General features: G+C 41.7%; 1 protein-coding gene across 2 annotated transcripts in view; it reads right to left on the bottom strand.

Annotated features, from left to right (window-relative positions):
• il1rapl1b (interleukin 1 receptor accessory protein-like 1b) overlaps positions 1-27,686 on the bottom strand; it is a 331,363-nt gene that overhangs the window by 9,679 nt on the left and 293,998 nt on the right. Inside the window, exons 8-9 of one of the 2 annotated variants that reach the window (XM_053616484.1) lie at positions 27,110-27,255; positions 13,418-13,564 (exon numbers count right to left, since the gene is read on the bottom strand). In XM_053616484.1, the coding sequence (XP_053472459.1) occupies positions 13,418-13,564; positions 27,110-27,255 (293 nt within the window). The remainder of the gene's footprint in view (positions 1-13,417; positions 13,565-27,109; positions 27,256-27,686) is intronic. The other variant, XM_053616485.1, reaches the window with a different exon arrangement.

Genomic DNA, 27,686 nt, shown 5'->3' with positions numbered 1-27,686 from the left:
GGCCTTGCCCTGGAAAAGTTTGGGAACCCCTGAGTTAAGGCATGTACTAATCACGAACGAATGAAAAGCTGACCTAAACTACAACGTGAGTATTATGAGTTCGTGCGTGAATAACGACCACCTTAAGTACATTTTAGTCAGTACATGTTTGTTAGCTAATGTATTAATTAACACATAGGGGGTGAAGAAAATCAAATGTGCTTTATAAGGAAGAATGTGAATTAAACATGCATGGTTTCAAATTGTTTATATAATGTTCCATATGCAGCTACGTACACAAATATGATTGGACGGCACTGGATTACTGTCATAACTGACGCTGGTGCTCTTTAACGTACGTAGAAAGACGCACTAATAATAAACACCAATAATTTCACCTCAAAGCGTTTTTTGCATCATTTTATATCCATTTCTCTTCAAATCCTACTAGTACATGCTCAGGGTGGTGAGGGCTCGGGCCATTGCTCCTTCGCCCAGAAGGGTGAAATAAATACAGTATCATTTATTCATTTAGCAGACGCTATTATCTATTAACATTTCAATTCTAGAAGATTCTTTTCTGGAGTTTTAGTCTTGGATGTCTCTGTGCTTATGTTGACTGCTTTACTACGTATACTTTTAACTACTGTCAGAGCTGCGGTTATAGGAAATGAATCAACGACGTCTGACTAATCGGAACCAAGCATTCATCAACACTGTGGCGTAACAGCACGGACGACACGTGTAAGTACGTGAGATCGGGACGTTCAGACGATGTAGAGTTACGAGCCTTGAGCACGAGTAAACATATTACAATCGCTTTTAAGACACAGCTCCAGTTGAATAAATGTGTGATGTGTTTAAGAACAGATCGGTCACCATTGAGATGTAGAACATTCCCCAGGAGAAATCTGTTCACCGCATAATGTGCTACACTTTTACTGACACCAGCTTCTTCTTTATTCAAGAAAAGTGATAGGAGTTCGAGGTGTTGTTTTTTTTTTTTTTTGGTCCACATACTTTTCAGCACGTCAGCATTTGAGAACACTTCACTGCTGGATGATTGTGCGATTGCTGTGGGGAGAGAGTCGGTATAGAACAGACGCTGTTTAATACAAGTTTGCATTTGCATGATGATCGGGGAAACCCGTCACCTTTAAAAGGATTTCTGACTTTTCAGAATAGGTTGATGGTGTGTGGAAACTTGACCTTGTGTAAATACAGCCCACATATACGCAAGTCAAGTGTGTAATCCCAGTAGACCCATGAAAAAGCCCAGTCCTCCTCTCAAGTGTGGGTGTAGGAGCTGATACATGTCCATGGGTTGGGAAAAAAAAAAAAAAAAAAAAAAAGGCAAGAAAGTTAGATTGGCGAAAAGGATTCTTTTTCAAACTTTCTGTTTAGGGCTTTGACAGCCTACATATATACAGAATGTTGAAATAATACGTGGGGGCTGGCTACACTTATAGCTGCCAGATTGTGGTGCTCTCTGATAAAATGCTTCACAATAAGTGATTCTCTGCAGCCAGAAAAGAATTAGTGCTTTAGGTGGTAAGGCAGTGAAACATGGTCCCTAGTCGAAGTTGGCTGAAGTGTATGAATTGGACGGTTCTCTGTAGGTTCTGTCAGTATCGATAGCTTGTGCTACTCAATTCCAAGTGGTTGTTGTTCCAGTCTTTACATTTATTTATAACTCTATTGATAACCAGATACTCTTTCTTTCACCACAGTGGTAGGAGTTGAAATTCGCTTTGTGCCCAGCAGCTAGTTTGAACACCTCTTTGGAAATGCTAAGGCCAAGGTGTGGTAGCATTGGAGATACCCCATACCCTTAGGAGATTGTGTGTGTGTGTGTGTGTGTGTGTGTGTGTGTGTGTGTGTGTGTAAGCTTATCTAGGTCACCACAGGCAATCAGGAATTTTATACAAATGCAAACAGTCAATTAATCCAAATAATTAGCTAATCAAGATGTAGGTTGTAATGTAGGTTGACTCAGTTTTACTCGGAGCTTGTCTGCCCAATAAATAGCCTCTCAGGAACACTAATGTGCCCTTAAAAGCACTTATCTCAGAATAGTCCCTCAAGAGCATCTCTCTCTCTCTCTCTCTCTCTCTCTCTCTCTCTCTCTCTCGCTGTCTCTCTCTCTCTCTTTCCACTCTGATTGTAGCCCAATGTGTCTCCTGGAGCCTCTATCTTTCTTCCTAATGCCTCACCACACAACCCAATCTATTTCCCTTCCTTTCATATCCCCATTCTCGGTCTCTTTACGACCCTAACATCCATATCTGTTCCCCCCCCACCACCACCACCACCAACCCCTCCACTTCCCTTCCCCCCTCCCCACTGCTTTCTCTCCCATCACATCCTCTCTTCATGTTCATTCCAGTCCCTTTCTCTCTTACATTATCTTTCAAACTCTTCCCTTCCACTTTTTTTTTTTTTTTTGCTCATAATTATCCCCCAGAAAAGCTAATCGAGTCCCATCGCTCATCCCTCCATTGACTGGAAGAGAGCCGTGAGCAAGAGCTGACGGAGAAGGAGGAGAAGAAAGGAGGGTGAGCAATCTTTCTTTAAGTGCACTGTACGAGCTTTCATTATGATTAAAGCAAAACTTGAGCTCACTTAGGAGGTAAGATGGATAAAGATAAAGGCTGCACGTGTTAGTTAATACCAAAGACGACAAACAGTACAAGTTCATGATGCAAATGTGCAAAATGAAAAGCTTTATTAAAGCTATTTATATCATGTTGCCTTGTATGAAGGTGTAATCGTGAGATCTACCTGTAGACTCCTGCTAGCAGCAGTACACTCCACACTAACATGGATATGAAGCTGCTGTTACTGCGTAAGTCAACGTTTAAAAAAATGATAAACAATCAATCTGTCAGATTTTATAATGAGAGCCCCAACTTTTAGCAAGCCTCTTGTGAGTTTACTGCCTCACTCTGCCTCGCGTTTCTGTCGTCGGCAGTTGTGCAGAAGCGTGGAGGCAGACGGCACATGGCAGGTGCGTCCCATATGCTGCAGTAATGGCTCATTTCAGATTTCAGACAGACCCATCACTCTCCCTCACTCGTCCATCATTTCTTTACCGTTCTCCTAGCAGTGGCTCCTGAATAACACTTTTCAGCACATCTTTATCTTCATCTCTTCTCAGTATTTCTTTTCCCACCAGCAACTTCTATTTGCCTCTGACGGAGAGAATAGATTGCCTCTTGACCCCGGTTCATGATGCTATTGACGCTAGCGTAGGCTGAAGTCGGGTTAAGGGTTAGGCGTAATCGCATTTGACCTCGTGTTGGGAATATCCACGAATAAACATTTCCAGTCCATAATACGCATGTAGAAAATCTACTGTGCTATGAGAGTGGGCCGTCCTTTAGGAGGAAATGTACGCAGATCATCGGCTCATCACTATTTACGTACAGATGAATCATGCCTCTGTTGGGGGAGTGAGAAAGAGAGGGAGAAAAGGTGAGAGGAGGAGAAAGAGAGGATGCAAAAGTCAAAACAAAGAGAGTTAAAGCGCAAGAAGCGACTGATTTGGAGGAGGAATAATCGATCACGCTTTCCTGGTATCTCTTCTTGTCATTGGGCCAAAGTGTTCCAGGAAGCTGTGATCCAGAGGCTGAGCACAGCACAGTACACACACACACACACACACACACACACACAGCACCTCTCTCCTTCAGCTACCCACACGAAGTCTCACTGTGCCGGCCACCCCCACTAGTATATATGCAGGACGTTTATGTGAGATATTTATTGTAGACAGCCGCACTGCAAAGCAAAGAATGCAGGTGGTACAGGACACTGAGCGGTCCGATCCGTAGACTTTAAACACTGTTCAGACAGTCCAGATCACATAATGGTGTGTTCACACTTTCTGGCACTGTTGGTGCTAAACAGTATTGCCTGTTCACTGCAGAGCTCAGCGGTAACCATCACGAGAGCATTATTACAACTCTTCATAACTCTCTAACTCAATATATTACACTACATTAGACTACATTAGACTACATTAGACTACAAATGCAATTTGTTTCATCAATCTGGATTTTTTTTATAGCTCCGGATGATTTAACACTTTCTTTGGTTCAGCCATCTTATACTGCAGTCACCAGACCATCCATAGTGGGGGCACTCGAACTTTTTGTAGCCAGGAGTGAATAATACATTTCACAGACCCCCTCTGAACAGAATCCAACTATTTAAATATTAGGTTCATTATTTAAATGGGTGCAATAACATTCTGGCTATTTAATGGAGCTATAGAGCTTTTTATTCCTGAACTTTCCACAGACAGAACACATCAGGTCCAAGCTGGCATTATGGTTTCTGACTTATTGAGGTTTAAGCCTCATTCAATTGGCCGCTCAAGCAGGATAATAACTGTAAAACTTAATAAATATAACGACTTTGATAACGGTAGGTAGTGATTTCCATCTTTTCCAAACTTTTTTCAAAGTAAATGTCACAAATGTCACATTTTTGTTCTGAAATTTTTTCCTTGCCTATATGTAGACATATCTTAAATCTCCAACTCTGAAAAGTCTCTTCCATAATCTTCATTTTCAAGTTTTTATCAGACTAATTTCTTTAAATTATCCACAGGGTCGTGGGGAGCCTGAAGCCTATCCCAGGGGATTTGGAGGACACCCTGGATGGGGTGCCATCCTATTGCAGGGCACAATCACACACACTACGGACAAGTTAAAGATCCCAATCAGCCTACAATGCATGTCTGCGGGCTGGGGGAGGAAACTGGCGTACCCAGAGGAAACCTCCAAAGCACACTGAGAACATGCAAACCCCATGCACACAGGGCAGAGGCAGGAATCGAACCACTAACCCTGGAGGTGCGAGGCAAACGTGCTAATCACTAAGCCCCCGTGCCCCAATTCACGCACATGAAGTGAAGTGAAGCAATAAATATATAAATATACTATGCATGCTCAACTTTAAAGCCACACTTTCCTAAAATTCCTACTGTTACTCATAATGAATGAAAGCACATCGGAAAGAGTTTGCATTATGCAAATAAGATCACCCTTTCTGTTCCTGACTAGCTGTCCTTCACAGTATATTACATTAGCATATTTCAGTGAATTAGTCTGCTAGTCTTTTTAACTAATGCCAGCTACCTTTTGAACGTGCACTGACATGTTTTCCACTCATTAGGGAAATTGCTTTACAAGATTATATACTATATATATATATATATTCCAGTTTTCTAATATCACTCCCTGCCCTTATGTTTTGAAACAACAACAACAACAACAACAACAAAGCAGCGTTTTTGGCCCCCGGCATGGCCAAAATCCATCGTGTTATAGACATTCAGCATACTTAAACCATTTCAACCCTGAGGGACGAGGCGCACTTGCATTAGATTCAATTACCATCTTTCTGACACTGATGTCTTTTCATAAGTTGCAAAGGTATGACTAGAGGATTTTGTGTACTCATTCACTTGTAAAAAAAAAATAAGTATAAAAAGTATTTAAAAAAAGTAACTTGCAGATCTTTGCCAGTCAATAAATAATACTCCAAAGGCTACTGACGTCTTTCTTCAGTCCCTCCAGGATTCTGTAATTTTGTGATCACAGAAACGAACAAAAAATCAAGCGAACTCCAAAATATTCGGAGGAACGTTTTGGCCAATACAAAACTGACAATAATTAACACCTTACGTTTTTCTACATAGATTGATAGAGAAATTAACTCTGAGTTTGAATCAGAATTGTGTATACAAGTCATGTGACACATAATCAACACTTTGTGGCCAGTAAATCAATAAACTTCAAATTCCACATTTCACACAGGAACTATAATTTTCTGATACTGTGTTATGTGTAATGTGTTACTGAATGCCGTGATATTTTTAATCACGGTGTACACTGCAGCACGGTATCTGTATACAGAGTCCTCTTCATCCTCCTCATCACCGTATCTGTATACAGAGTCCTCTTCATCTTCCTCATCACCGTATCTGTATAGAGAGTCCTCTTCATCGTCATCATCACCGTATCTGTATACAGAGTCCTCTTCATCCTCCTCATCACCGTATCTGTATACAGAGTCCTCTTCATCCTCCTCATCACCGTATCTGTATACAGAGTCCTCTTCATCCTCCTCATCACCGTATCTGTATACAGAGTCCTCTTCATCGTCATCATCACCGTATCTGTATACAGAGTCCTCTTCATCATCATCATCACCGTATCTGTATACAGAGTCCTCTTCATCCTCCTCGTCACCGTATCTGTATACAGAGTCCTCTTCATCCTCCTCATCACCGTATCTGTATACAGAGTCCTCTTCATCCTCCTCATCACCGTATCTGTATACAGAGTCCTCTTCATCCTCCTCATCACCGTATCTGTATACAGAGTCCTCTTCATCATCTTCATCACCGTATCTGTATACAGAGTCCTCTTCATCATCTTCATCACCGTATCTGTATACAGAGTCCTCTTCATCCTCCTCATCACCGTATCTGTATACAGAGTCCTCTTCATCCTCCTCATCACCGTATCTGTATAGAGAGTCCTCTTCATCGTCTTCATCACCGTATCTGTATACAGAGTCCTCTTCATCCTCCTCATCACCGTATCTGTATACAGAGTCCTCTTCATCATCTTCATCACCGTATCTGTATACAGAGTCCTCTTCATCCTCCTCATCACCGTATCTGTATACAGAGTCCTCTTCATCCTCCTCATCACCGTATCTGTATAGAGAGTCCTCTTCATCGTCTTCATCACCGTATCTGTATACAGAGTCCTCTTCATCCTCCTCGTCACCGTATCTGTATACAGAGTCCTCTTCATCATCCTCGTCACCGTATCTGTATACAGAGTCCTCTTCATCCTCCTCGTCACCGTATCTGTATACAGAGTCCTCTTCATCCTCCTCATCACCGTATCTGTATACAGAGTCCTCTTCATCATCCTCATCACCGTATCTGTATACAGAGTCCTCTTCATCCTCCTCGTCACCGTATCTGTATACAGAGTCCTCTTCATCCTCCTCATCACCGTATCTGTATACAGAGTCCTCTTCATCATCCTCATCACCGTATCTGTATACAGAGTCCTCTTCATCCTCCTCGTCACCGTATCTGTATACAGAGTCCTCTTCATCATCTTCATCACCGTATCTGTATACAGAGTCCTCTTCATCCTCCTCATCACCGTATCTGTATACAGAGTCCTCTTCATCCTCCTCATCACCGTATCTGTATACAGAGTCCTCTTCATCCTCCTCATCACCGTATCTGTATACAGAGTCCTCTTCATCCTCCTCGTCACCGTATCTGTATACAGAGTCCTCTTCATCGTCATCATCACCGTATCTGTATACAGAGTCCTCTTCATCATCTTCATCACCGTATCTGTATACAGAGTCCTCTTCATCCTCCTCATCACCGTATCTGTATACAGAGTCCTCTTCATCGTCATCATCACCGTATCTGTATACAGAGTCCTCTTCATCCTCCTCGTCACCGTATCTGTATACAGAGTCCTCTTCATCCTCCTCGTCACCGTATCTGTATACAGAGTCCTCTTCATCATCCTCATCACCGTATCTGTATACAGAGTCCTCTTCATCCTCCTCATCACCGTATCTGTATACAGAGTCCTCTTCATCATCCTCATCACCGTATCTGTATACAGAGTCCTCTTCATCATCCTCATCACCGTATCTGTATACAGAGTCCTCTTCATCATCCTCATCACCGTATCTGTATACAGAGTCCTCTTCATCCTCCTCATCACCGTATCTGTATACAGAGTCCTCTTCATCATCTTCATCACCGTATCTGTATACAGAGTCCTCTTCATCCTCCTCATCACCGTATCTGTATACAGAGTCCTCTTCATCTTCCTCGTCACCGTATCTGTATACAGAGTCCTCTTCATCCTCCTCATCACCGTATCTGTATACAGAGTCCTCTTCATCCTCCTCGTCACCGTATCTGTATACAGAGTCCTCTGTATCCTCCTCGTCATCGTATCACAGCTGATGCTCCATTTTCTGTCTTTCAGCTAATTCAGACGATTGCTACAATACACCATGAACACATATTCACCAATCTGGGGATTAAGTTTACCATCAAGCGGATTCAATCAAAGCACCAGCTGTTGGTCTGAAACACCAAACTTTTTGTAGTCTAAATCTTATTTCCGTTCCTCAAGGTGACTTGGGCACAGGTTGTAAAAACAAGCACGATGTAACTGTTTTATTATTCATGTTATTCATTCAAATGATTTAATTCTGTATGCTCTCATTGTTTTGCAGTAAACAAAAAAAAAACAAAAACATGCAAATCACCCGATGCTAATGAAGTATAAATATTTTTAAAATGTAAATATGTACCCAGATGGCCCCATTTAAATTTAGGCTGAGGTTATATAAGGTTAAAAAATAAATACTTCTATTCCTGCGTTCATGTTTCCGTTTGCTTGATAATTGATCTGTACGGGACTGTAAAAGGGGAAGAGTGATTACTAGGATCAGTGATGTTAAGCACGCACTTGATATTTGTAAAAAAATAAAAAATAAAAATGGGACAAGAGACAGCTATTATGGAACAATTCTTGCCTAAGGTTCTCACTAGTAATTACAGCTCAAAGTGCCACTTGAACACTTTTCCCCATTCAGCAGGTTGTAATTCCGATAATTCTAAGATGCCCCGAGTGTCACGTCAAGATCGGGAACTTCATTTAACTGGAGAGGCCATTGACCCAACCTCTTACATTTTGCAACATGATTCGGTAAAAACAAAGATCTTTGACAAACAGATTCCTCAGCTACTAGACTCATCGAGGGGGAGGGATATATGTGTGAGAGAGAGCAAGCGGGCAGGAGAGAGAGAGAGAGAGAGAGAGAGAGAGGTTGGAAGACGAATAATCACCTCTGTGTATCTGGGACATGTGCATCTCTTCAGGGAGCTGTGGGCATGGCCTGCTGGCTTATTGAAACTGATCCCCTTAAACTGAGAGCAAATTGAAAATCTGTTTCCCTCTCCCCCGAGCTCACTGGAGTGCTACAATTAAAGGAGACAATTGCTGTTTGGAATTAAGTTCAAGGCACTCACGTTAAGTCCCCTTCATCCCTATCCCGCTCCCCCTTCTCCTATCTGCCTTAGAGCCATCTATTAAGCTCAAACCCTGGAGAGGGACAGCCTTGCAACTCTTGCAGTAATAGCAAGAAAGCTCCAGAATGTCAAGCATCAAGATGGCTAAAAAGAAAAGAAGAAAATATGCATGACTTCAGAAAAAACAAATCAAAACAGCTTTGTAGACTTAGTGACATCCTATATGCCATGTCCCTTGGCTCTTGAGTAATATTTTTTTTTCTTCTCCCATACCCCCCCTCCTCCTTTCACCGGCTCTTTCTCTATCTAACTCTCTCTCTCTCACACTCGCTCGCTCTCTCTCTCCATCTCCTAATTCCAGCACAGATGCCTGCCAATGCCTGTTAGAGGACATTATGAATAACCTCACGCTGACAACCACTCCAGAAAAGTTTTAGTTCCTTTTGAAACATGACTGCACTGCAAAAAAAAAAAAAAAAAAAAAAAAAAAAAGCATGGCAATATCTAGACATTTTTTTACTAATTTCATTTTGTAAAATGTCTTATTCTTTTGACATATAATGTTGCTTCTGCATGGAAACATATCTGCCAACAGAGAAAAACTCAAAATGAGTAAAGAATATCTAGCAGTAGGTTTAATAATCTTATATTTGGTTTATTATAATCTTATAAAGTTAATACTAGATTTGACAGAAGGTCATTTCAGTCATTTTTTAGAAAGAAATAGACATTTTTTTGAACATTTTAGAAAATATCTATCCTAGTTCCTCCTGAAAAAGTTAGACAATTTAAAAAAGATAAATCCAGACCGACAATGTTAAATGTGTTGAAATATTTAGCCAATGTTGTCCTGTTCTAAAGTTCAAGCCCCATTCAATTTGTTTAATGGAATGTCAGGCAGAGCGAGGCACACCACTGAACACAATTCATCAAATAAACTGCTTGTAATTTCTCAGCTGCGACTGAAGGAAATAAACAGAGCATGGGGATGAAATGTATATGTTCATTAGAGCCCACAATAAAAGAGTAGCAGGTCAGGGTTCTAAAGATTTTTAAATGATGAAACATTAATAACCAGAGAGGTGGTGTGAATTGCTGTTACACGTCTGGCGTATAAACACACTTCAGTGTGAAGGTTCCATACACACGATATTTCACCGCTCCTGGATTTGTTTGTGCTTCAACAACATTAATTAGGAATTGTACAGATTGCATTACTCCACAGTATCTGCACTCGCAGAGTCACTATTCCGCTGGCTTACTGGTTACACACGGTCTGCTACAGCAATGTAAGAATCCAATAAACAGCCATATTTTTTCCGCACAACGTTGTTCAAACAAACACGAGTGACCATCGTGATCTGAATTCTAATATCGTGATTCCTGTTTCACCCAGAATCCTACAGTCCTAAATTAGATCACTGAAAGGTGTATGTTTTACTCTGTCGAGGCATGATTGAGGTATGATGGACGATAAAGATCCAGTTCTTCACATACACTCGCTGGCCACTTCATTAGGAACACCTGTTCACTCGTACAATTATCTAATCGTTCAATCGTGTGGCAGCAACACAATACATAACGTCATATTCCTAGAGGACAAAAGCTTCAGGTTAATGTTCGCATCAAACATCACAATGAGGAACATTTGATCTAAGTGATTTGGACTTGGCGTGGGTGTTGGTGCCAGATGGGAAAGATAATGTAAAGATTAGAAATTTTGCCCGGTGTTTTCCATCGACCGGAACTCGATGTGGTCTTCTGCTGTCGTAGAACATCCTCTTCACGGTTCAGCGTGTTCTAAGATGCTTTTCTGCTCACCACGGTTGTGAAGAGTGATTATTTACTATAGACCTCCTGTCATTTAGACACTCTCTGGCCATTCTCCTCGGATCTCGCTCATAAACAAAGCGTTTCCACCTGCAGAACTGCTGCACCATTCTGTATACACTCTACAGACTGTTGTGTGTAGAAATCCCAGGAGATCTGCAGATTATGAAATACTCAAACCGCTAACAATCATGGCCTAGCAAAGGTCACTGCGATCACATTATTTCCATTCTGATATTTGATGTGATCATTAACTGACGCTCTTCATCTCTATCTGCATCGATGTTATGCACTGAACTGATGTCACATGATTGACTGATTGGAAAATTGCATGTTGGTGTTCCTAATAAAGTGGTAGATGAGTGTAGATGAGTTATCCTCAGGTTAGACCTACAATATTACTTAAGGATCATAATATTTGGTAGTGAACTTCATTAAAATTGGTACAGGCAAGGTAAGCATATTGTAAATAGCTAGCCTAAAGTCTGTCACGCCTGCTTTAGAAAACACGTTCATTAAACTTTTTATGATAGACACTGTATGTTATTGTAAAGGTATTTTCCATCCATCTTCTATACCGCTTTATCCTTTTCAGGGTCACGGTGAACCTGGAGCCTATCCCAGGGAGCATGGGGGACAAGGCGGGGTACACCATGGACAGGGTGCTAATCCATCGCAGGGCACAATCACACACACACTCACACACCCATTCATACACTACGGACACTTTAGACACGCCAATCAGTCTACCATGCATGTCTTTGGACTGGGGGAGGAAACCGGAGAACCCAGAGGAAACCCCCGCAGCACGGGGAGAACATGCAAACTCCGCACACACACACAGGGCCACGGTGGGAATCGAACCCCCGACCCTGGAGGTGTGAGACGAACGTGCTAACCACTAAGCCACCGTGCACCCTTAAAGGTATTTTATATACTTGAATACAAAACATTCTTATTTTCTCATTCATTTTGTTATTGCTGCCCTGTGATGGACTGGCACCCTGTCCAGGGTGTACCCCGCCTCGTGCCCGATGCTCCCTGGGATAGACTCCAGGTTCCCCGTGACCCTGAAGGAAGGATAAGCGGTATAGAAGATGGATGGATGGATTTTGTTATTGCTAATTCTTTTTATGTGAAAAATTTGAAAGCTTGGAATTTCTAGCTCCACTAATTTCTGACTATCATTTTGTGAATATCTGTTGAACCCAGCTGATTTGATCAAGCTAATATTGAATCCATGTTGAATGCATTGGAAGTTTACATGTGTGACAAAAACATGTGAAATAAAACCTTATATAAACTCACGTGTGTATTATTCATTGATAGCCATTTGTACAATGTATAGATTCGATCGTACCGTATAAGGATCACTTTATTACTAGGGGAAGATAAAGTACTGAGAAATTATACTTAAAAGTAAAAGTATAGATGCCGTGTCAAAATCTTACTCAATTACAGGTGGAAGTATCCCGCTAGAAAATGTACTGTGAAAGTAAACAAAGTTACTGTTTTTAAGTGTAATCAAGTACTGAAAATACTTAAAATAATGTCATGCTTCATGTTTCAAAGTAAATTCTGTTACTTGTCCAAAACTAATTAAAAGATGATTTTTGGTTCAAAGTATGCCATTTTGACTAAGAATCTCATTCAATCTCGGTAATTTTGCAATATTTACAATTAGATATAATTTGTCTTGCTGCCTAGCCAGTTATGTTAGCTACTGGAACTGATTCTAGTCTATTGTAGTATTAGCAAAGAACTTTTAAAACCATACCAAGCTAATGTGCGCAAATTAGCAAAACCTACCTCAACCTGCTTCAAATTAGATGGGGTTCATACCTTCTAGGGAGGCAAAGGAGGCACCTAAGGAGACAACCACCGCAGTCCAGTGGTTCCGTAGTACCATCTACCATCTACCGAAATACATGGATAGCTACAGCTACAGATTAACTACACTGTGTAGCACAGCAGGTGATGAACTGGCATGATTCCTGATTGTTATATCTACAATGAAGAACTTGATTGGATGCTAAACTGAACCCATTCAATTGATGTACAGTCTTTGGTTGGATGAGAGAATTAAGTACTTGTTTAGGTCTAAATACAAATGTAAAGAGTAAAATGTGAGGGTTTTTATTCCTGGACATAAAACTGGGCATATCTCCAGTGTCCCCAACGTTGAAGGTGTTATGTATCTTAAGGCAGCCTCAAATCCCTTCACAGACATGCTACAGACCTGTAAAACCTATTGTACTAGCAGCAGTGAATAGAGCATCTAATGTTTCTATACTTTCTACACTCAAATTCTACTAACTTTTAATTCTACTTAGCATTGTTAGCATTTGTATATACATGTTGCTCATATTCAGTGTTTGTGTCTATCACAATTAAATTCACACACAACAGTCAATAAAAATTAATGTAGCAAATAAACCTTTGTATAAACCATTTATTACGCCTATTGTTAAAGCATATAGAGGTCTTAAGTCATCGCTGTCTTACCGCCATCCAAGTCCTCGCTGCCAAAGTGGTTCCTATAAAAGAGCATGAGCTCAATTCTGTAGCATTTGTACAGGGTGACCAGGAAGACGAGCAAGAGGAAAATGGCACCCAGTCCACCGGCCAGCTCCACTGTGTACATGAGCTCTGCTGAGAAACACACAGAGAGAGGAACAGGACGAGAAGAGAAGAGAGATTTATTTACAACGTGCACAACAACCTCGCTATTGAGTTAACATTTGACCGAGAAAAAAGACTCCACAGCTATTCCTTAGGTAGCTGCTTGAGTAGAAGCCTGTTAGACAATACTCCCCTGACACCAACAAGCCCCCCCCCCCCACACACACACACACTTTGTGGTACACTGGAAACACTGCTTGTGAGCAGCTTCCTGCGGTCCACAAAGATTCAACAGGATCAAATGTTTAGCGTTCATGCGGCCAGTTTTATCGATGATCGAACTCTCCTCGCAGCCTCAATATCCATCATCCTAGTGGGCTCGACAACATCCATAAAAGCTGAGCAAGGCAATACTCCAGTGTCTGAATGTGGATAGAGTGTAATGTAGAGGGAGGCGACACCCGACCGGAGGAAGTGATGCAGAAAAGGATGTAAGCCATTCTGCCAATTAGACATAGTTAAGGCACATTTCCCCATGTTAAAGAACCACACTTGTGTAGCTTTGTTGCAAAGAATGAATTGCAACGGTCCAAATCCTCCAAAACCACTTAAGGAAAATTGATTTAGGTCTAACTCATCACTGCTTCAACTGCCAGTTTCCAATATGGCTACTGCTAGGATACGTGTAGCATGCAGATAGAGTACAGGGGCTAAAAAGGAACTGGACTGTGTGTGTGTGTGTGTGTGTGTGTGTGTGTGTGTGAGATGCTTTCAGGCTTTGCAGCTGGATGTTTCAGACTGTATGCATGGCCCATCAGCTGACTAATGTTTGCTTGTTCTACTATGCACTGCATTTGTCTCAATTCATCACATAAACCCATACAAGCTCATTTCAGACCACAATGGCCAGAAAGCAACAAGGATTCACACACACACACACACACACACACACACACACACACACACACACTATGCATATAGGTCCACACAATAACACAGGCATAAAAGCTGCACGTGTTCTTAGAGCCACACTATATTACTAACTTCATCTAGCTTCTGTCCCTATTCTTTTCTTTTTCCTCCTCTCACTCTCCTCTTTCTAACATCCGTCCTAAAGATCTGTTGTGTTCTAACCATATCTGCCACGTCCATCACTGACCCGTCCATCACCGCTGCTCTCTCTCTTTCTGTCCATCGCTCGTCCTCTCTCCTCCTGACTGCTGTGTAGATTAAGACAAATTATCTGTGAACTGGCAGGTCTATGCTTCACTGATGTGCCAATAGATTTTACAAAGCCACTTGGTGTTGTATGATTCATCCTTCCTCTCTCTCTCTCTTTTTCTCGCTCTCTCTATTAGATGGAGCTGCTGCCATCTCGATCTGTCAGAGCTGATATTTGGACAGCGGCTGCTGAGGAATCAGTCACTGCTATTTGCTCTCTTCTAGGAAAGGAGAATGCAGGGATGACTCAGGAAAGAAGCTGAAAGGAGGAGGGAGGGGGGGAACGAGAGGGGGAAGATGGATGTGGTTCATTGTTTGGAGGCTTAGTGTCATGCAAATGGAAAAGGAGCTAGCTGATTTGCCTTCCTGACACAGAATGCATCTTGTGTGTTTGTGTGGCTGGGGAAAAAAAAGAAGAAGAAGAAGATAATGCTTTGTTTAATGCTTGCAAACACACAGCTCTCAGTGAGGAAACAGTTCATATGCTGAGAGTCAAAAGCTGTACCGAAGCCTGTAAATTTTATCATTAATTTGTCTTCTAACGCAGTATTTGTCTTTATTTTTGGTATAGTGCTCACTAAAATTGAATTAAATTGCCTTATCCTTGATGCAAACCTATAGTCCTATAGTCTTTCATATGGGCTTAATCCACCATCCATCTTCTGTACCACTTATCCTTCACAGGGTCACAGGGAGCCTGGAGCCTATGCCAGGGCGGGGGACACCCTGGACATGGTGCCAACCCATCACAGGTCACAATCGCTCACACATTATGGACAATTTGGAAATGCCAATCAGCCTACAGCGCAAGTCTTTGGACTTGGGGAGGAAACCGGAGAACCCGGCGGAAACCCAGAGGCACAGGGAGAACATGCAAACTCCACACACAGAGGGCAGAGGTGGGAATCAAACCCCCGACCCCGGAGGTGAGATCCAAACATGCAAACCACTATCTTCACTGCAGGATTAAGCTGATAAACATACAGTGAGCATCTACACACACTTTTTCACCTTTACGTAGTGTCCTCTACTCTTATTGTCTTATCCACAATCACAATCACAACCTCATCCACAATCACAATCTCATCCACAATCACAATCTCATCCATAATCACAACCTCATCCGCAATCACAATCTCATCCACAATCACAATCACAATCTCATCCACAATCACAATCTCATCCACAATCACAATCTCATCCACAATCACAATCACAATCTCATCCACAATCACAATCTCATCCACAATCACAATCACAATCTCATCCACAATCACAACCTCATCCACAATCACAATCTCATCCACAATCACAATCACAATCTCATCCACAATCACAGTCTCATCCACAATCACAATCTCATCCACAATCACAGTCTCATCCACAATCACAGTCTCATCCACAATCACAATCTCATCCACAATCACAATCACAATCTCATCCACAATCACAATCACAATCTCATCCATAATCACAACCTCATCCGCAATCACAATCTCATCCACAATCACAATCACAATCTCATCCACAATCACAACCTCATCCACAATCACAATCTCATCCACAATCACAATCTCATCCACAATCACAATCACAATCATATCCACAATCACAATCTCATCCACAATCACAATCACAATCTCATCCACAATCACAATCTCATCCACAATCACAGTCTCATCCACAATCACAATCTCATCCACAATCACAGTCTCATCCACAATCACAATCTCATCCACAATCACAATCACAATCTCATCCACAATCACAGTCTCATCCACAATCACAATCTCATCCACAATCACAATCTCATCCACAATCACAATCACAATCTCATCCACAATCACAATCTCATCCACAATCACAGTTTCATCCACAATCACAATCTCATCCACAATCACAATCTCATCCACAATCACAATCTCATCCACAATCACAATCACATCCACAATCACAATCACAGTCTCATCCACAATCACAATCTCATCCACACTCACAATCACAATCTCATCCACAATCACAATCATAATCTCATCCACAATCACAATCACAATCTCATCCACAATCAGTCTCATCCACAATCACAATCTCATCCACAATCACAATCACAGTCTCATCCACAATCACAATCTCATCCACAATCACAATCTCATCCACAATCACAATCACAATCTCATCCACAATCACAATCTCATCCACAAGCACAATCACAATCTCATCCACAATCACAATCACAATCTCATCCACAATCACAATCACAATCTCATCCACAATCACATCCACAATCACAATCTCATCCACAATCACAATCACAATCTCATCCACAAACACAATCACAATCTCATCCACAATCACAATCACAGTCTCATCCACAATCACAATCACAGTCTCATCCACAATCACAACCTCATCCACAATCACAATCACAATCTCGTCCACAATCACAATCACAATCTCATCCACAATCACAATCTCATCCACAATCACAATCTCATCCACAAGCACAATCACAATCTCATCCACAATCACAACCACAACCTCATCCACAATCACAACCTCATCCACAATCACAAACACAATCTCATCCACAATCATAATCACAATCTCATCCACAATCACAACCTCATCCACAATCACAATCTCATCCACAATCACAATCTCATCCACAATCATAATCACAATCTCATCCACAATCACAATCACAATCTCATCCACAATCACAATCTCATCCACAATCACAATCTCATCCACAATCACAATCACAATCTCGTCCACAATCACAATCACAATCTCATCCACAATCACAATCTCATCCACAATCACAATCTCATCCACAATCACAATCACAATCTCATCCACACTCACAATCACAACCTCATCCACAATCACAACCACAACCTCATCCACAATCACAACCTCATCCACAATCACAAACACAATCTCATCCACAATCATAATCACAATCTCATCCACAATCACAACCTCATCCACAATCACAATCTCATCCACAATCATAATCACAATCTCATCCACAATCACAATCTCATCCACAATCATAATCACAATCTCATCCACAATCACAACCTCATCCACAATCACAAACACAATCTCATCCACAATCATAATCACAATCTCATCCACAATCACAACCTCATCCACAATCACAAACACAATCTCATCCACAATCATAATCACAATCTCATCCACAATCACAACCTCATCCACAATCACCATCTCATCCACAATCATAATCACAATCTCATCCACAATCACAATCTCATCCACAATCACAATCTCATCCACAATCACAGTCTCATCCACAATCACCATCTCATCCACAATCATAATCACAATCTCATCCACAATCACAACCTCATCCACAATCACAATCTCATCCACAATCATAATCACAATCTCATCCACAATCACAATCTCATCCACAATCACAATCTCATCCATAATCACAATCTCATCCACAATCACAATCACAACCTCATCCACAATCACAATCTCATCCACAATCATAATCACAATCTCATCCACAATCACAACCTCATCCACAATCACAATCTCATCCACAATCACAATCTCATCCACAATCACAATCACAGCCTCATCCACAATCACAATCTCATCCACAATCACAATCACAACCTCATCCACAATCACAATCACAATCTCATCCACAATCACAATCACAACCTCATCCACAATCACAATCTCATCCACAATCACAATCACAATCTCATCCACAATCACAATCACAACCTCATCCACAATCACAATCTCATCCACAATCACAATCACAACCTCATCCACAATCACAATCTCATCCACAATCACAATCACAATCTCATCCACAATCACAATCACAATCTCATCCACAATCACAATCTCATCCACAATCACAATCTCATCCACAATCACAATCACAATCTCGTCCACAATCACAATCACAATCTCATCCACAATCACAATCTCATCCACAATCACAATCTCATCCACAATCACAATCACAATCTCATCCACACTCACAATCACAACCTCATCCACAATCACAACCACAACCTCATCCACAATCACAACCTCATCCACAATCACAAACACAATCTCATCCACAATCATAATCACAATCTCATCCACAATCACAACCTCATCCACAATCACAATCTCATCCACAATCATAATCACAATCTCATCCACAATCACAATCTCATCCACAATCATAATCACAATCTCATCCACAATCACAACCTCATCCACAATCACAAACACAATCTCATCCACAATCATAATCACAATCTCATCCACAATCACAACCTCATCCACAATCACAAACACAATCTCATCCACAATCATAATCACAATCTCATCCACAATCACAACCTCATCCACAATCACCATCTCATCCACAATCATAATCACAATCTCATCCACAATCACAATCTCATCCACAATCATAATCACAATCTCATCCACAATCACAATCTCATCCACAATCATAATCACAATCTCATCCACAATCACAACCTCATCCACAATCACAAACACAATCTCATCCACAATCATAATCACAATCTCATCCACAATCACAACCTCATCCACAATCACCATCTCATCCACAATCATAATCACAATCTCATCCACAATCACAATCTCATCCACAATCACAATCACAATCTCATCCACAATCACAGTCTCATCCACAATCACCATCTCATCCACAATCATAATCACAATCTCATCCACAATCACAACCTCATCCACAATCACAATCTCATCCACAATCATAATCACAATCTCATCCACAATCACAATCTCATCCACAATCACAATCTCATCCATAATCACAATCTCATCCACAATCACAATCACAACCTCAACCACAATCACAATCTCATCCACAATCATAATCACAATCTCATCCACAATCACAACCTCATCCACAATCACAATCTCATCCACAATCACAATCTCATCCACAATCACAATCACAGCCTCATCCACAATCACAATCTCATCCACAATCACAATCACAACCTCATCCACAATCACAATCACAATCTCATCCACAATCACAATCACAACCTCATCCACAATCACAATCTCATCCACAATCACAATCACAATCTCATCCACAATCACAATCACAACCTCATCCACAATCACAATCTCATCCACAATCACAATCACAACCTCATCCACAATCACAATCACAATCTCATCCACAATCACAATCACAATCTCATCCACAATCACAGTTCAGCCATCTTTACTTTGCACTCAGAATGAAGAGGCTGCCTAATGTGCTGCAAAACCAAGTCACCGTAGACACCTCTGGTGCCATTAAAAACTTATTATAGGTGCTGTCAGTGCCAGGTGATGCAATGAAAACAACAATTATCAAAAGAATGCAGGCAGAGGTGGCAGTACACCAAGTGCTTGCATAATGGTAACACACGCGCTGAGCAAAAGCCCAAAAGATTTACAATGGGCCAGGTCACTCAGTCGGCTAGAACGCGTCAATCGGCAGAGGCGAGAGAAAAGAACAGCAGAGGGGATTTGGGTGAGTCAACCTTCCTAAAAAACACATTTATAGCCTGCTTGAGATGTTTTTTCCATCTATCCACAGGCACTAATGAAAAATGATTCTAACTCACATAATGTTTTGTATGTGAGAGTCATTCATTCATTCATCCTCTGTAACCACTTTATCCTGTTCACAGTGATCACAGTGGATCCATGCATCCATCTTCTACCGCTTACTCCTTTCAGGGGAGCCTATCCCAGGGAGCATGGGGCACAAGGCGGGGTACACCCTGGACAGGGTGCCAGTCCATCACACAATCACATACACACTCACACATCCATTCATACACTACGGACACTTTAGACACGCCAATCAGCCTACCATGCATGTCTTTGGACTGGGGGAGGAAACCGGAGTACCCGGAGCACGGGGAGAACATGCAAACTCCACACACACAGGAATCCTACATACTGATACTATCCAGTCCACATTCACGGCGGGAATCGAACCCCCGACCCTGGAGGTGTGAGGCGAACGTGCTCACATTCACATCTAGGGACAATGTGGCATAGCTAAGTAGTTTGGAGTAGTAATCCACATGTTTCTGGGCGTTGGGAGGAAACTGGAGAACCTGGAGGAAACCCTCACAGACAGAAGGAAAACAGATGGAACTCCATTAGTGTGAGCTCAGTATCAATGCTTGAGCCGTGTTTCGGCAATACTACCCACTGTACCACCATGCCACCCGCGTACGAGTTTAACAACGGCTATTTCAGAGGTTTTTAGAAACTCAAGGAATGTTCAAGGGGAAAAACAACAACATCCTAAACGGCCAAACAATAGAGCAAAGCTGATCCAAAAGTCAATAGTGAGCATTAAGATACACAATGAGCTGAGAGGAAAAGTTCATTACTTCTAACAGCCATTAAACAGGAAAAAAGGGAATGGGGTCATTCTTTCAAATGGCACGAATTGCAGCATGGATGAGTGCCGTAGCTAATTAAGTTTAAAAGAGAAAGCAATATGTAACAGGTAGAAATGCATCTTCAAAGCATCTTTGTTCTCTAATTTGAACACATCCTCTAATTAGATGGCCTATTTTTCAGACTCTCTGGGGCTGAAGGGCTCTTAAAAGTACATGCTCTGAGCGAGAGAGAGAGAGAGAGAGAGAGAGAGAGAGAGAGAGAGAGTGCATGAACATATATAATGTGGCAGCTATGTGTGTATGTGTGTGTGTGTGTGTGTGTGTGTGTGTGTGTGCACCTGTTTAATTCTAATAATTATTCTGGACTATAGAGACTTGGAGACTGTAAAAACATACAGATTTCTACATAGACAACATGACAGTGCCGCAGTAGATCTGAAACCCATTAATACTGCAGCATTACACTTATGAAATAAACATCTGAGCATGGGATGTGAACTCCGTGTCTTCAGTGCAGAAGATTAAGAACCAAGAGCTCCAGAGATGTTTCTGCGAGTTTTTGGAGTAAATCCTTTCCATATGCTGCATCAAATGAAAGCTCCTGGTGGGGAAAAAAGACTCTACAGTTAGAATTATGCAGTCGATCTGTGTTAACCACCGTGGCTTCACTGGGTAATAACATTCAGAGCACAACATCTTGTTCCACTGCTCTGCTGATCTCGCTTTGAGGCCTAATGATTTGTGCTCACTACAGTGTCTGAAAAATGTTTTGAAATATTAAAATCTGCATGGCAAATTAATTTCTCCAGTTACAGAATGACAGGATTTTGGAATTACTCCCTCTTTGGCAGAAAAATGCTACTGCAGGCTACTTAGAGAGCATGTAGTATCAAGGATATCTGGGTATCAAGGATAAATCTGACTATCGTTCACTAGCTTCCGTCCAATTAGAGACCAAATAAACATCAAATTGGTCTTGTCTGTCACTGTGTAGTCAGGCTTCTTTTATGCCTAAAGTTGGAGCACATTAAGGCTTGACATACTTGTGTATGATGTATGCGTACAAATTTCACGCCAGTTTTGACCTGAAGTTCATTCCACCACTGAGGAACAGTTAGTGTGAAGGTTCTGGAAAGGGGTCTTGAGCCACGCTGAGTAGGTACTACTAAGCGTCGGTCGTTGATTGATCGCAGGGGAACGTAAGCCTTCAGGAGAGAGTTGAGGTAGGGGGCGCTGTTCCAGACAAGGTCTTTTACGTGATCATAAAGGCCTTGAATTTGATACGGGAAGCCAGTGGAGGGAGATGAAGAGGGGTGTGACATGGGTTCTCTTGGGCTGGTTGAAGACGAGGCACGCTGCATTCTGAATCATCTGAAGGGGTTTGATGGAGCTGCTGGGAGGCCCGAGAGTAGTGCGTTGCAGTAGTCCAGTTCTGATATGACAAGAGCCTGGACTAGTAGCTGTGTAGCCTGTTCGGTGAGATAGGGTCTGACACCCCTGACACAGATGGAATGGAAACATCCAACACTTGTAAAGGGGTTATTTTACATTTTAACATCCCCAAACACATGATTAATTACAAATCAGAACCTAGGTGGATCGGGACAAAGTCATCTTCATTAATTCTATTTGTTTGGGGGACACCTATGTTGTCAACCAACATGTTTTTGGCCAAACAGGCCTATTCCACGTTCTAGAAATGAACCAGAACAGCTTCCGCAGGCATGGCCTCAGGAAATGCCTCAGGAGATGAAAACTCTTTGAACATTGATTCCCTGTTCTTCATTACATTACACGGACAAAATGGACAAAGCTTATTGTTACATTCTGTCAATAATCTCATAAATAGTCCCACCTACTTACTGCATTTCCTGTGGAAGCTCAAGAAGTTTGCTCTGACCCCTAACATCCTTTATAACTTCTTCTGCTGTTCCACAGACAGCATCCTGACTTTCTGCATCACTGCATGGTGCGGCACTTTTCTCCGCCCGCAACCGCAAGGCTCTCCTTAGACTGGTGAGAACAGCAGAACTCATCACAGGTAACAGACTCGCAACTTTACAGGACATCTACCGGACACGGTGCCCGAGGAAGGCTCACAAAATCACCTCAGTCCTCAGTCACTCAGCACACAATCTGTTTTCCCGACTGCCATCTGGCAACTGTTTTTAGAGCATCCAGTCACGGACAAGCAGGATGAAGAACAGTTTTACCTTCAGGTGATGAAGTTTCTAAATAGCTCTAGAGCCTGTAGCCCAATTCCTTCCTCTGTTCCCAGTGTCACCATGTCAACTTACATATCCACCTTACTCAACACCTTACTTTAGCACGGTACGAGCTACACTACTCATATTGTTTTCCCACCTACTTATATTATATAATGTGTTTTTCTATATTGTCGTATTATACTCTACCTGTCTTTATTCTATTTTAATCACTGTATCGCCATAGGCATTTCAATGTCTTGTGTGAAATGATAAATAAACTTGCCATCACTTTCCAAAAGCTCAAACAAACCCACCACGGGATACGAAAATCTGCAACAGACTCAAACATGTGCATAGTAGAGGGTCTTCCATTAGTCATGTTGTTCTCGTCGTTCAAGATAATAACCATCATTTTGTTAATCATTTCAATCATGACACATCTACATGCTTCCCACACTGTTGACTGAGATGAGTGTCATATTGTCTCTGTTTATGGACAGATGGGTGACAAATTATAGGGAGAAACGTCTTAGTAATGTGCGGGCCACCACGAAGTGTCTGAATAGCTTCACTGCACTCCGGCACTGCAACTCTGAACGCCGTTCTTTCAAACGATGTTCCCTCGGTTAGTGTTTTGCCAACTGATCGTGATGGAGGGCGCCGTCACTAACATGTCCCTCCAAAAATCTCACATAGCTGTCCAATTTGGATGAGAGCTGGTAACTGTGAAGGTCAACGGATATCATTTCCATCATTTCCATCCTCATCGAATTGTTCACTGAGCCCTCATGGTGGTGTGGATGTAGGTGAGTCACGCAAGACGAATAGACATCAGAAGAGAAATGCTTCTTCTTCGGATAAAGGTGATCAGTCAGAAGAACTCTGGATTGATTCGCCGTGACGTGTCAGTAAAATAAATAAATAAATAAATAAATGCCCTCCACAGCGCAACCCAGCCATCGTTGTTTCCTTTAATTCGTCAGACGTGTGTATCTCAGACGTGCGAATGTACTGTACATGTTCAGCACTTTGGATAAAAATAAAATGTACTGGTTTAAACTTACTTCCTGTAAAACCCTGCTGCACACAGAAGAAGGAATTCGACATGACCAAACCAGACATGATCGCTCATAACAAGCGTGGTGAATAGAAAATGATGAGTCAAATGTTAAATATAGAGTGTCTGCAGTTTTGAGATCAAGGACAGAGAGAGAGAGAGAGAGAGAGAGAGAGAGAGAGAGAGAGAGACTCTGAAAAGGATGAAAGAAATAAAGTATAACTACTTTTGCATAAAAATGGAAAAGACGCAGTCCCTGCAGCTTGTCAGGCACAACGAGCATAGCGAAGCACTTCTGACTTTTATCCAGTGAGCATTCGAAGTCATGAACGACCACCAGTGGGGCTCGTTTTAACTTTTAGAAAGACTACTCACTTCAGTATATCACTGACACACACACGTGTAATAATACAGAAGATGAATAAGCAGTTCTTTGTTCTTGGACAAGAAGCTGTCAGTCATGGCTGATTCTCAGGCTGTGGATGGCGTTAATATTTAAACAGGCAGATATGGATGTAGTATTATTCACTGCACCAGACCACCCAGTTTCTGCCTTGTTAAAAATATAGAGACATTTTTAAATCGCCGAGATTTAAGATTCATAAATCAGAGTAACGTTTATAGCCTTGTAGGTCTGTTATGGCCTCCTAGCACATGATTCCGCCTACGGGAAAATATATCTCTCTCATGTTAAATGCACACTTAACCTCATTCTCCAGAGTGGTGCAGCGGTTAGCCTGTATACCGTGTCGACCGTACCAAAGCCATGACCCTGTGGGGGGAGGTAGGCGATTGATTGGGGTGAAAAAGGCTCATGATCGTAGATTTTGGTGGGGCAGGACGACATTTATAACGATATAACCTCAAATAAATTGAAATCAAAAGGCTTGACTTGTGCTATAAGATGCTATCTACTCCATTTTATAGAGTAACGCTGTAATAGACAGCTGATGAAGTCATCCAACAGTCCAGCAGAATGTTTTCAGTGGTTTTAGATATGCGTTTGTACCTGTGTTTAATATAACAGATGCGCTTACCAGCTTTCAGAAAATTTTCCAGCCCTACAAGATTTCAAAAACTTTACAGACCTGAAACGAACCCAGAATTATTTCGCACACACGTTTCTGGTGAAAGAACTCCTGTTATCCACTGACAATCCTGCTTTCCCTCTCCAAATCTTTGCAATACTTTACAGTATATATTACAATAGACACAGTTCTGTACATCATACACGTTAGATTTTGTGCTATAAAACAAGATTGAGCTTTATTTTTTGTATTTCTGCTTTTCAATAAGCGCCACCTACTGTCAGGGAGTGAATCTGCACTTTCATTCAGCGCATCGCCCGCGTTTAACGCCTGGGTGTGAACATTAAAAAAAAAAAAAAAAAAACGTGCTGAAAAACGGACCGTTTAACACGCTGCGAAAAACCGGCGATGTACTGTATAGGGTGCTGCTCTGCTCCATCTGCCCACCATTGCTCACCATCATACTGTTTAATGTGCGCTTTGTAGACGCTCTGCTAAATTTTTCATCTGACTTGACTAGTTCATTAGTGATCTGAACACATACATCTGCATTATAGCACTTCTGTTGACTCCAAATAAAAGCATCTGCATTTTTTGATGCATAATTAAAATTTCCTGCAGGTATCAAACTGGGCACAGTCTTTGTGCCGGTCCAGCTGCATCACAAGTGGCCTCCATCCATCCCACGCTGACATTGAACACACACTGCAGGAGATTCCATTACCAGAAGACCCTGAGGCTCTGGACCTGCCGAGCGGCGTACAACAGCGCCGAGGACAGGCCTGCGCCGAGCTAAATATGCTGTGAAAAATAGACGGCTCCAAAACAGATTAAATGCAATCTACCCACTCGTACGCTCTCTTTCTCTCCACAGAACCGAAACAGAGATGAAAGTGGCCATGGATTTGTTCTTTCCTTTGTATTGCTATTTCTTACCCCTTAACAATCCTTCCAGATTCGAATTCAAACCTCTTGCCAAAGAATGAGTGCAACCATTTTGATTATAGAGTATCACTGAAAGGCAAGGAGAGAGCAGGAATCGAAGAAAGTCGCTCATAAATGCATACAGGATGTCACTTAGCAACAATAGTAACTATGCTGTTTGGCTTAGAGATCCTACACAGGACCACTGGGGACTCACAAAAAGAAGAAAAAAAATAATAGTAACAGCAGTCCTTGAGCAAGGTCACTTACAGATATTTGACTTTTGTGCTAAGAAGATGTGCTTGCCAGGAATTAATTTCAGTTGGTTAAAGCTGTTTTTTTTTTGTTTTTTTAAATCTTGTTTGTTAATCACTGGTAACCAATCAAATGTGGGTAAACAAACTAGGCAACGCATTGGTTGAATATCTAGGGTGATAAAATATGGTGGAATCACAGTGATGAATCACACTGACCTTTTATGAACATCATCATGGTGCAATCACTGTGTTTTTTTGACACGTATACAGTCATCTGCTGTGTATGTGCGTTACGTTAACCAATCACGAAGAAGCATTTCGAGCGACCGTAAAATCTTCACATGCTTCATGTGCTTGCTCGGTGTGCATCAGAGTTTATTCACGTGTTAGCAAGAGTGTGTGTCAGTTTTGTGTCTGGTTTCTTACCGCGCTTGGTGAGCAGGACGTTTGCTTGTCGTCTGCCGTTCCCGTTCTCCACAAAACACGTGTAGTTACCCAGGTCCGTTTCTTCTAAGGCATCTATGGTCAGAGAGATGGACACTTCCTGTTCTCCCAGGTGCTCCCGTAGAGTCCTACAGGACAGTGATGTGCACGAAAAAGGATGCCATTACTTCAGAACGGATCCGGACTAGTATTACAGTAACGCTTGATGTTAGCTGTGTGCTGGCTTGCTAATGTACGTTTTCATAATAAGCTATTAATGCTATCATGGTGGGTAGTTGTAGCATTAACTAGTGAGTCTGGCGTCATTACATGGCTCACACGAAAGTGTAATATAAACAGCGGCAATGATCTGCCTAAGTCACAAGCAACACCAATAACACAACGGATTATGGAAAAACCAGTGTATTAATGAGAATTTCAGTAAGGGACTGTCATAAAGATACACCATGGGCTATATAAATACAGATGATTTTGCTTGCACAGTAGGAAAGACTACTCAATAATGTGGTTTCGAGGAGGAAAAAAAGGCTGCTTTTCTTAGCAGCTACCATGGAAACTA

Source organism: Ictalurus furcatus, chromosome 27 (genome assembly GCF_023375685.1).
Source record: "Ictalurus furcatus strain D&B chromosome 27, Billie_1.0, whole genome shotgun sequence".
NCBI lineage: Eukaryota > Metazoa > Chordata > Actinopteri > Siluriformes > Ictaluridae > Ictalurus > Ictalurus furcatus.
This window is presented reverse-complemented; position numbering and strand designations above follow the sequence as displayed.